Source organism: Pteropus vampyrus, unplaced genomic scaffold (assembly GCF_000151845.1).
Source record: "Pteropus vampyrus isolate Shadow unplaced genomic scaffold, Pvam_2.0 Scaffold3, whole genome shotgun sequence".
In the NCBI taxonomy this organism is placed as follows: Eukaryota; Metazoa; Chordata; class Mammalia; order Chiroptera; family Pteropodidae; genus Pteropus; species Pteropus vampyrus.
In genome coordinates, this window is record NW_011888784.1 from 22,490,952 (window position 1) to 22,503,105 (window position 12,154).

Here is a 12,154-nt window from a genome sequence, read left to right on the forward strand (position 1 = left end):
TTGACATACAATAGTATAGCAGTTGTGCAAATGCTTATAAATACTTCTTTTTCAGTTTTGAGATTTATTTTAATTTCTAGTTTTCTAGCATCTTAGTTCTACAGTGCTACTAGCATGCAGATATATATAGTTGATCTTGTAATTGTGTTTTCATCTGTTTTTAGTTATTTGAATTAAATGTTTCAGAAATAATGTCTATTAAAGAAAAAAAAAGTAATTTATTTGTAATTGTAGCTAATTTTGTTTAAAGGCTACTTTCCAAAAAATTATCTCAGGAAAGAATATATCTTTCTATTTCTTCTGACAAATTTGTCTTAAAATATTTCTTTTTTTATAACCTAAGAGAAATATATAGAAATTAAACATTTATAGACTAAGACTTATTAAGAAATGTGTATGATCTCCCACTGGCTCACTTTTTGTTAATATTGTTCACTCGAAGGGAAAGTGTTTTAGGGATTGTTCCTTCCCTTTTCATGCATCAAGAAATAATATGTTATTTCTACACAGAGCAATCGAGTTACCTTGAAGATGGATGTTTCACATACAGAACATTCTCATGTGATCGGCAAAGGTGGCAACAATATTAAAAAAGTGATGGAAGAAACAGGCTGCCACATCCACTTTCCAGATTCCAACAGGAATAACCAAGCAGAAAAAAGCAACCAGGTGCTGTGTCTTTTCACATGAACTTCTATGGGACAGATTACAGCCTTAATTTTCCGTATGCACATCTTTTTTGGAAGATGAGAGCAGAAAAGTAAGCATGGAGTTGGCACGTAGTGTAGATTGTATGACCTTACTCCCTGCAAGAAGATCACAGGTGCTCTGCTCTTTTGAAGAGATCAGTTGCAGGTGGGCCCTTGATCTCTGAGTGGTTGGTAGAAGAGAGGGGAGGAAGTGATGGCCACATAAGATGAAGTCTCTAAGGAAGGCTCAGAGAGCATGCGAATTAGGAAAGGGCCCGGAAGCTTGCCTGGTCCAAGCACCCCTCCATCGCTGGGATTCTGTCCACAGTGTCCCCCAAGTGGTCCTCCAGGCTACACCACATCACCTTCTGAGAGTTAATTCATGAGTCCCCAATTTCCCCACATTGACTGAATTATGTCTCTCTTTAGTTCATATACATTTTCCTAGTTCTTTTGTTTGGAAACAAATCAACTCACCTATCCTCACGAAAGCATTTTCAGTATTTGAAGAGCAAGTAGTGTTATTTATGTTATTTACAAGTTTTCTCTCTTCTAAGCTAATCACAGTACAAGAAACTATGTTGGCCACAAAGATGAATCAAATATAGTCTTTTTCTCTACAGTGACTAATGTGACAGTGGGACACACACATGGAACTAGATAGAAAGCCATGGTAAAAAGCAAGGGCAGTAGTCAAAATAGTTGACAGCTAGTATGGCATAGGCATGTACTCTAAGAGCAGGGTCCTGGAGCCCCCACACCCTTACCCCAATGCCAAGAGTAATACTTTAGTTCAATGGTCCCCAACCTTTTTGGCACCAGAGACCAGTGCTCCTGTGAGAATCTAATGCCTGATGATCTGAGATGGAGCCGAGGTGGCAATGCTATAGTGCTGGGGAGCGGCTGCAAGCTTCACTTGCTTGCCTTCTGCTCACCTCCTGCTGTGCGGCCTGGTTCCTAACAGGCCACAGGCCAGTCCTAGTCTGAGGCTCTGCCTGGGAACCCCTGAATTAGTCGATGGATTCTGTGAGAGTTCAGGTGATCCCATGAGAGGGCTGTAGGTGGGTATTAGAGCAATGATTTTTTACCAGCTAGCTCAGAAGTAGCTCAGTATTTTGAGAACCTAATGCAGCAGTATCATTGTATATTGATATTCATCTGGTCTGCAAGGGACAAAATTCCGTGAACAAATGAAATTATGAAGGAGGCAAGATGGCTACATGAGGGCTGTGAGGTTTCAGATAACCACGGGGTGATGTAGATCAATTGACACAAATTACCCAAGGAGCTCATTAAAATGCAAGTTTTGATTAAGCAGGTCTGAGTTGGTGCCTGAGATCCTTTATTTTTAACAAGCTCTCAGTTAATACCAATGCTATTTTTTCCTGGAGGACACTTTGAGCAGCAAGGATGTAGATAACTGGAAAAACAAATGCGGGTACAATTAAAGTAACTCTAACTTTGTATTTTCTTATTTTTACAGGTATCTATAGCAGGACAACCAGCAGGAGTAGAATCTGCCCGAGTTAGAATTCGGGTAACTGTTTATTACTTTTATATCGTAAATCTTTGTCAGCAACGTTTTCATTATAAGGCATTAAAAATCATAATTTACCAATTCATAACAAAAATCATGTGTCCAGTATGAAGGAAATAGTGACAAAAGTAATTTTAATGTATTAAAAATGTTTTTTAGAGACTTTCTGAATTTTACCTCAGTTTCTCTGATGACTCTGAAACAATCAAAAAGAGGCCTGAGGAAAATGCCATTATAGTTAAAGTTACAAACTCTTAGATTACATAAAAAGCGTCTGTTGTTTAAGAAACTTAATATAGTCTACCCATGCGATTTATGTTTTAAAATAAAAGCAATTTATGTTCTGAAATTCCATCTTTAGAAACAAATGAATGAATTATATACATATTTCTAAATGTATAATAATTTAACTCTCTACTTTGGGTTTTCATAATTTCATTTTAGGAGCTGCTTCCTTTGGTGCTGATGTTTGAGCTACCAATTGCTGGAATTCTTCAGCCAGTTCCTGATCCTAATTCCCCCTCCATCCAGCACATATCACAAACATACAACATTTCAGTGTCGTTTAAACAGCGTTCCCGAATGTATGGTGCTACTGTGATAGTACGAGGGTCTCAGAATAACACTAGTGCTGTGAAGGTAAGTGACAGATAATGCCGAACATCCTCAGTGTACAGATCATTCAAGTTTTATTTTTAAAGGATTTTAGAGTAGTTCGTTTTCCAGAATATCCCCTTGTATTACATTCTGGTTTATAGAACGTGTTGTGTTTTTCCATAGTTGTTAGAAGTGCACTAGAATCCTCCCCTGTATGTGGACGGTTATTCTATAGGATTATTTGTCTCCCACCCTTTTCTCCTAGGAAGGAACTGCCATGCTGTTGGAACATCTGGCCGGGAGCTTGGCATCTGCTATTCCTGTGAGCACACAACTAGATATCGCAGCTCAACATCATCTCTTTATGATGGGTCGAAATGGAAGCAACATCAAACATATCATGCAGAGAACGGGTGCTCAGATCCACTTTCCTGACCCCAGTAATCCACAAAAGAAATCCACCGTCTACCTCCAGGGCACCATTGAGTCTGTCTGCCTTGCAAGGCAATATCTCATGGTATGTTTAGTGAAATTAATGTTACTTTTTGTTTGTTCATTTGTTTTAGGTACAGTGTGTATTGCACACACCATACTAACGTGATATTTATGAAAGCATTTTGAAAGCCTGGCCAAATAAGGAAATTTCTAGGTAAAAGGAAATAAAAGAGTAGGGTAGATAGTGCCTCGCAGGCCTAATTTCATTATATAGATGGGTAATTTCCTTGCAGTATTGTTTTTGAACTTAGACTAAACGTAGAAGAGGTTCAGATGAAATAACTGACTGTTTTGAGGAAGGTGATTATTTTCATATGACATATATTAGTTTGCAGTTTTCATTCAACAAAGTCTTCTGTTTAAACAGAAAAGTAAAAGTGCCTTTGAAATATTACCCTCAAAGACATAAGTTTTTGTAGCGTGAAACATTTGAACATTTTATAAATCTCTGATATAATTTAAAAAATGCTCTTTAAGCCATGAATTTGAGTGTCATGCATTGAAGAAAAAATAGCAGAGTTATATAATTCAGTACTGCTTCCAATTTATAGTTTGCAAAATTTCCGTCCTTCCTATTTCATTTAAAAACCCAGTGTGTAGGGCTGATACATAGTTACAAAATGGACCGACATAATGTGGAATTACAAATATTTTTATTAAAAACACCATTCTGTTCAGAACTTGACCTTTAGCAACATTTGAATCAGTAAGCTTTAGGTATGACCTTTACTATTATTAACTTACAGAATTCATTTTTGAGAAATTTTTAGAAAATCCAAGTTTATATTGTTGACTCCATTCCTCTGACAGATGAGAACTTGTTATAATCATTAAGGATTATAGTACTTAATTTTAGGAAATTTATTTTGTTCCGAATGACTTTTTAAGCCAAGTTCACGTTATCAGACTATGTTTATAGGTGTGCAAAGAGACATATTATTGCACAATATTAAAAAAAAGAGAGGGAGAGATAAATGAAAAGGCTTTAACCTATATTTTAAATACCATCACCTCTTTTTTTAAAGCCATGTCCTTAAAAAAATTACTTTTATCCACAAAGGAAATATAACATAGTAATTGTATTTTAATTCTAATACGTTTCATGATAACTTCTCATGATACTTATGTACAAAACCTATCCATCAGTAGGCTAGCACTGAGTATCCTTTGCATCAGAAAATGTACCTGATGTGGTTCCTATAGTCAGTAGGTTAGGGGCCAGGAAGAAAGCATCAGAGAAAAAAAAAAAACAAGTACTCTGCAGTGCTAAAGAGTGAAATAATTAAAAGAAGGGGCGACAGTAGCAATTTACTCAAGAAAGGAGGTAAGGTTTGAGCTGCATCAGAAGAGAAGCAGGACTCGGATTGGTGAAGAAGCCTATTGATGAGTTAAGATACCAGTGTACGAAATCTGTTTAAAAGATACTCACGAGACTGGTCTAACCTGGTGGAAGGGGCAGACATGAAGACCTGTGATTGTACAAGCAAAGCCAGGCCAAGATGCGAAGATCTTTAAATGCTGATGCATGTTTAGATTTCATTCAGGAGGCAATTAAAAGCCACCACTGTCAGTCTTGGAGCAAGGGCACTAGATGAGTACCCTTGATAATAGTTGAGAATCTAGTTTCTGGCATCAGTAACAAAACTGAAGTCAGAGGATAGAGGAATTTTCCCAAGTGGATAATGAGTAAAAATTCAGGGCCAAAAAAAGACATTTAAGACATGTATAATTTTGTCATCCAAAAAATGGTTTCTGTCACCAGCCCTCTGAGCTATGTGTAGGTGAATAATTTAGCATTAAGACTTTGGCTTACTCTTTAGTTCTGTAAAATATTGCATTATTTGTAGGCATGTTAAACTATTGGATGTTTAAATGAGTAACTTTTTACCTCCTACACTTTCTATTGTGTGACATTTCCTAGGGTTGTCTTCCTCTTGTGTTGATGTTTGATATGAAGGAAGAAATTGAAGTTGATCCACAATTCATTGCTCAGTTGATGGAACAGCTCGATGTCTTCATTAGTATTAAACCAAAGCCGAAACAGCCAAGCAAGGTTGGTTCAGTCTAGACCCAGGAAACCATGTATCATATCACATTCTGTTTTATTTGCATATAAATGTGTATTTGCATCTTCATAGAACTAAATATCCTGTGTAATACATATCATTATATATTACATTTAGTTATTTTATACAAAAATAAATTTGTAAGAACATTCATTATTGATCATCATTTACTTTAATGTGTTGGGTTTGGAATCCATTTTTAGTGACCATTATTTTTCTATTAATACATGAGAAGGAAAGAGAAAACACTTTTTCATTAATTTTCAATCTGGCAACTTTAAGTATTAGTAAACTACCAGGGAGTTGATAAGGCTAAACATGTGTTATGTGTACATATCCAATACAATTCAAAAAATATTTAGTTTACTTACTATTTTTGAGCCAGTGTGCTAGCCCTGGAGATTTAACGAATAGGTGCCCATTCTCTTTAATAATAAATACCTTTACTAATGAATTATACCCAGTTCAATCTTCCTGGAACAGCTCCTCTAAGATGTTCAAAATTTCAGTAGTTACATAAACAGTAAAACTTAATGGGACAACTCTGATGATATTGTGCTAGTGAGAATGTGAGGAAAGAAGAATGTCCCTACAATAATATAGTTTAAATTGGCAAAACCACTTTGAAGAGCAATTTGGGACCATCTGATCACACTAACAATACTGATACCTCCAGTAATTCTGCTTCCAGTTATATACTCTGAAGAAACCTTTGTACCAGAAATCAAAGGATAAAAACGGTGTTGGAAAAAGGCAAGTTGCATAATAACATGTACTAAATGGTAACATTTAGGTATATTTTATTATACTAGATAAAACAGCACACAGTTGTGCCTTCCGTTTTTTAATTTCTGAACTATACATCTTATCATATATGCATAATGGTATATGTATAACATATATTACATACAATTTTGTATATATGTAAAGAACGTGGTAGTCAGTGTCCAGCTTAAGAAAAACAATCATGCCTTCTTCAAAAGATAACTTTAAAGGAAAAGATAGTATTTATTCTAGGTAAACTTAATATAATGAGCTTAAAGTTAGAGAACAGAACACTAATTTTGTGTATTGTGAAGCTTCATGCTTGACTAATTTGAGTTGACGAGAGTCACTTGTAGATGCCAGGATGAAAAGATGAAGACAGAATAGACTTTTGAGGACTTGTGCATATAAGATGGACAAGACACAAGAAGAATTCCTGGAGTTCAGTAAGAAATGAATGGAAGTCAGGGCAAAGTATATCGTAAGGGAGAACTCTGAAGCCTTCATCATCCCAGGGCCTCTGTGGCCTATTATGCCTGGTGGCCCCATGCTTAGTACTGCTTCACCTGCTTTCTCAGCCACAAGCGTTCTTTATTGTTCATTGGAGGCTTTCCCTCTTGGGTTCACATTTCCAATTTTCTAGGCAAGTCCACTGAGAGAAAGAAGATTTATTGTTTAGAAATTTACTATAAGCTTTGCCACAGATATGTCATCAGTGAGGAATAGTGGTACCTCGGTCTATTAGTTAACTGGTAGACCATAAATGTCAAGCGTAAGTGACTATTATTATGCAGTCTATATACTGTATGGAGACAAATTTGATTTGTTTTGTAAAAATGATATAAAGGGGGGAAGCTTTAACATAAAGACAAGAGAATGTAACCGGGAACGGGCTGTAGTGATAGACCTTTGTTCCACCCCTCTCGCTGCCCCTCCACAGCTGTGCCGTGACCCTGGGTAAGTTTCTTATCCTCACTGAATATAAATAATAATTTCTACCTCATAAGGTTTTGGTGGGAGTTGGAATACATGTGCAGCTTCCATCACAGTGCTTGGAACACAGGACACACCCAATAAATGGTAACTAACGTTTTATGGTTTTACCTAAAGGAGGAAACATAATAAGTGGTTAGAATTTGCAGTTGATTTGAAAGCAGCATTAATATATTCCTTAAGTGGGATTCTTATCACCGTATTCATTTCTCATCCACCTCCTGAATTCATTGTAGACTACCTGCATGTCACTTTTTTCTTTTCCATTATGTGTTTTCATAGTCTGTGATTGTGAAAAGTGTTGAACGAAATGCCTTAAATATGTATGAAGCAAGGAAATGTCTCCTCGGACTTGAAAGCAGTGGGGTTACCATAGCAACCAGTCCATCCCCAGCATCATGCCCTGCCGGCCTGGCTTGTCCCAGCCTGGATATCTTAGCCTCAGCAGGCCTCGGACTCACTGGACTAGGTATAAAATTTATTATTATAGCACTTCTCAGTCACTGGGGGATTGCTTATTCACTTCTCTTTCTTTCTGCTGGTTGGGGCTACATTTTAAAGGTTATGATTTCCCCTCTTTAGGCCCTAAGATCAGGTGAAAAGCAACAAAACTCGAATCAATCCATTTTGTGTTTTTTTGGTTAGATTCTGTGGATTTCTGTTTCCCCGATGCTTCTTATTTTGGCATAAATAATCAAGGTCTGACTGTTTTATTTTCAGTGGCTGTGTTTGTTCTTCTAAATTAAGAATGCCACTGAGAGTGAAGTCAGCAGGCTGACTATAATTTATGTGTTTGTTCTCTCTTGCGTTTGCAATATTGCCATCATTCCCCAGAGATAAAGATTATCCATTTTGCGTTTCAAAAAGTAATTGCAGTTCTGTGTCAGGGGTGGGGAGAGGGGGAGGTGAAAGCAAGCAGAACCCCCCACTCCCAGTGGTTAGGCCTGCCTCGCGAAGATACAAAGGAAATCTAGCCTGTGGCCCCCAAGGGGAGCAGATGGATCTGGATTTATATCCAAGGCAAAGAACAGGGAGATGAAAGAACATCATCACCTCAGTGTTTTAGTATTTAGGAAAGTAGAGTGAGCCACATGATAGTCATGAGATATTTATTGCCTCATTTACGGATTCCCATCTTACAGGCTGAAGTTCGTTACCATATTAAATTACGTTAGGTTCACTACTTGCACATTTTTTCAGTAGCCTTTATAGAAAAAGTTAATGCAATAACACCAGCAAATCATTCCACCCCATTCAGTGTTGATTTGAGACAGAATAAATACTCTCAGCAGTCTTTAATTTTTTTCTAATAGCTATTCTTGCTTTTAAAAAATATAACATGTTTAAATAATATGATTAATACTCCAAGGAGCCCTGCACAGACGCCATTACAGTAAAGGCAGATTTTTTTCTCCTTGGCCCATAGTCTTTCAAAGTCGTCCCTTCCGCTGGAGACCTGAACAGTCATAACATAACAGCCATATATCTGGAAATGCCAGTCACACACTTAGGAGGACCTGAGTTCTTGCTGCACTGGAGATGAAAAAAGCGAGCAGAGATGCAAAATGTTTTCATGGCTATACCTACCCTATAATACTTCATGTTTTAAGTATTCCTGGAAACGTGTAGACAAATTCACACTGTAGAACATATTTTAAATGCCCAAAGGGAAATTTCATTACTTAAATTAAATCAAACATTAAATCCTTAAAACAAGTGAAAAACAAAACAAAAAAATTTTCCCTTGAGAAAAAACTGCTTTGAGACAGAACACTAAGAAGTCACGTATGTGTTTTGACGGTATGAAAACCGTTCCAGGTAGCTTGGCCCATCTGCACATGGGCCGATTGGAGCCATTCTGTTGCCGGAATATGTTCCCTTATTCACAGCTAATTGTCAGTGGTTTGAAGAGTTTGTTTGAAAGCATATGACAACTGAGCTATGAGAGAAATAAAAACGAGTTTCCACTTGAGCAGAATTTTGTTCATCCTGCCTATTGAAATGAAAGCAAAGTGGCTGGCATTGCTCAGTGACCCTGGCTGCTTCCTGGTTTGGGCACCTAGCTTCCATTTTCTGGTCAGCGTCTGTTTGTGGATAAGCTGGGTCCTGTGTTGGAGTCGTATCATGCAATGTCTCTTGAATATTTGAAAGGTAATCTGTCACTCATATTTTATATTTAGAAAATATCAGATTATATCAATGTGTATTTCAAGTAGCAGTGTTGGTGCCATCTGTTATTTTAAAAGCTTGAATTTATGCATATTGACCTTACGTTCTCTATTACAGGTCTTTTGGGCCCCACCACCTTATCTCTAAACACTTCGACAACCCCGAATTCACTCCTGAATGCTCTTAATAGCTCAGTCAGTCCTTTGCAAAGTCCAAGTTCCGGCACCCCCAGCCCCACATTATGGGCACCCCCACTTGCTAATACTTCAAGTGCCACAGGTCAGTATCATTTAAGTACAATCAAAGGCATGTCTTCTTAGGTATTATCAGTTTTTAAATAAAATTTATTAATGGTTCCATTTCCTTAGGAAAAAATTATAGTTCAAAGCATACTGCAGCCAAAGAGAAATTCTCTAATATGTAAATTAGTTAAAATGATGCACAACAAAGCAGTGAGTTTTTCATAAAAGCAAAATATAATCTTCAGATGTGACAAGCAGATCAGGAAGAAGAGCATGATGTGCAGGGAGCAGTGACAAAGGCACGTGAAGATCACTGACCTGGTAATTAGGAAACGTAGGTTCTGGTTGGACAGATTTGCTTGGTAGTCCTAGGTGCATGCTGAATCTAGCCAGTTTCCTCATCTGTCCAGTGAGGAGCTTGGATTAAATATTCTCTGGAGTATTGTTCCATTTTAACATTCTTTTGTGTAGTAATGTTAAACCTATTTGCAGAGAGGTATAAAAATCAAATTCTCTTCTGAATTTGCTGCAACAAAAATGATTTTTTTGTTGTTGTTACTGAAAATAATAAAATAATGCTTGTTGATTCTGAATTTTTTCCTGTCTCATATCTGTCTTCATGAAATGTTGTTCTAGGTTTTTCTGCCATACCACACCTTATGATTCCATCTACTGCCCAAGCCACATTAACCAACATTTTGTTGTCTGGAGTGCCCGCCTACGGGCACACAGCTCCATCTCCCCCTCCTGGCTTGACTCCCGTCGATGTCCATATCAACAGTATGCAGACAGAAGGCAAAAAAATCTCTCCTTCTTTAAATGGACATGCACAGGTAATGTCCTTTAGATAGAATAATGTGATCCACACTGTCTATAAGAAATAAGCCACTGGTAACACTTTTAAACTTGCTCCTGAAGTGAATTTTAGAATTGTGACCATATCTGTACATCATTTTGTTATTTCAGTCTCCGAATATAAAATATGGTGCAATATCCACTTCATCTCTTGGAGAAAAAGTGCTGAGTGCAAATCACAGTGATCCATCCAGACAATCGAGTGGATCTGAGCAGGCCTCGCCCAAATCAAACCCTGTAGAAGGTATTTTTCCTTCCGAACTTCACCTGGGTCTCTGACTTGGATAAAGGTGGTTGTAGAAGCTCTGTGCAGTGATTTCTAATTGATTTTGCTAACCAGTCATGACTCCTCCAGCCTCAAGTATGCAGAAAGACAACATCTTGAATGAAACTCTGAAGAACGTGATGAAAGATAAACTGAAAAGCACTTTTCACAGAATCGCTTTCCCATTTCATTGGTTCTTCCTAAATTAAAGTGAATTGTTTAGCAGGAAAGCATCAATTTACTAAATTCATACATATATATGTGTATGTGTGTGTGTGTGTCTATGTATATAAATTTTATAAGTAGAGTATTTCTTTTTATAACCTTTCCATTCCTGACAATCTTTAAAAAATATAAGGGTCTTCAGATTTCATCTTAAGTTTTTGAAGCACCCTTCATTTGTTAAATAAGGTATTGTCTTTGCAGCTGAGAGCTGTTAATGTCTGTGTCTCCCTAGAGTTGGATTCTGGTTTGTTTCCATTGCAGGTGATTGTTGATGATAAGGTGATGCCTGGATTTTCATTTTTTTCTCTCTTCTCTGCAGGTTGTAATGATGCGTTTGTTGAAGTAGGCATGCCTCGAAGTCCTTCCCATTCTGGGAATGCTGGTGACTTGAAACAGATGATAGGTCCTTCCAAAGTTTCCTGTGCCAAGAGGCAGACAGTGGAACTACTGCAAGGCACGAAAAACTCCCACTTACAGTATGTAATTTCATCTTTAAAAGCCCTTGATCCTTTGAAAGAAGTTGTGTAATAAGCTGGATTTGTTTTAAGTTAGTGGAACAAAACTGGATTTGTTCAGCAGTCAGTGCTCTTTGGTTCAAGTGAGTTTGGTTTTATCCATGAGTTTTTGTTTTCATTTCTCTTTATAATTCTTTTCTTTTTGTAAAAAGAAAATTTATTGTGATGATGTTGGTTTATAACATTATATAAGTTTCAGATGTGCAACATTGTACTTCAACATCCTTATATATTACATTGTGCTTACAACCGAAAGCCTAGTCTCCATGCACCGTGCAGTTGACCCCTTTACCTGTTTTGCCCTCCTGTACCCCACATCCCCTCCGGTAACCATTGATCTGTTATCTGCCTCTATGAGTGTGTTTTTGTTTTTGATTTTGTTTGTTCATTTGTTTTTGTTTTTTAATTCCACACATGAGTGATATGATTATGGTATTTTCCATCCGACTTATCTCACTTAGCATAATACCCTGAAGGTCCATCTATGTAGTTATGAATGTCAGGTTTTCCTTTTTTTTTTTTTTTTGGCTGTGTGATATTCCATTTCAGTTTTAGCGATGTTTATGTGGATAAAAATTTTATTAAGGAATAATATCGGTAATTTTAACCCATATGTCTTTTCTTTTGTCTCTCCCCCTTTCAGTTGGTTGAGTTTTTCTGTGGGTCCTCTAAACCATCTATATTGCTCTGAAACTTTAACATTCTCACTGCTCTTCAGTAATCAGCAAGGCAATTTTTACT

At 37.1% G+C, this 12,154-nt stretch overlaps 1 protein-coding gene across 7 annotated transcripts in view; it reads left to right on the forward strand.

The window, feature by feature from the left end:
• BICC1 (BicC family RNA binding protein 1) overlaps window positions 1-12,154 on the forward strand; it is a 255,262-nt gene that overhangs the window by 216,935 nt on the left and 26,173 nt on the right. For all 7 annotated transcript variants that reach the window (XM_023531912.1, XM_023531924.1, XM_023531915.1 and 4 more), the window contains 10 exons: window positions 511-669; window positions 2,173-2,226; window positions 2,671-2,865; window positions 3,089-3,340; window positions 5,240-5,371; window positions 7,425-7,611; window positions 9,429-9,590; window positions 10,190-10,386; window positions 10,520-10,652; window positions 11,218-11,374. In XM_023531912.1, coding sequence (XP_023387680.1) covers window positions 511-669; window positions 2,173-2,226; window positions 2,671-2,865; window positions 3,089-3,340; window positions 5,240-5,371; window positions 7,425-7,611; window positions 9,429-9,590; window positions 10,190-10,386; window positions 10,520-10,652; window positions 11,218-11,374 — 1,628 coding nt within the window. The remainder of the gene's footprint in view (window positions 1-510; window positions 670-2,172; window positions 2,227-2,670; window positions 2,866-3,088; window positions 3,341-5,239; window positions 5,372-7,424; window positions 7,612-9,428; window positions 9,591-10,189; window positions 10,387-10,519; window positions 10,653-11,217; window positions 11,375-12,154) is intronic.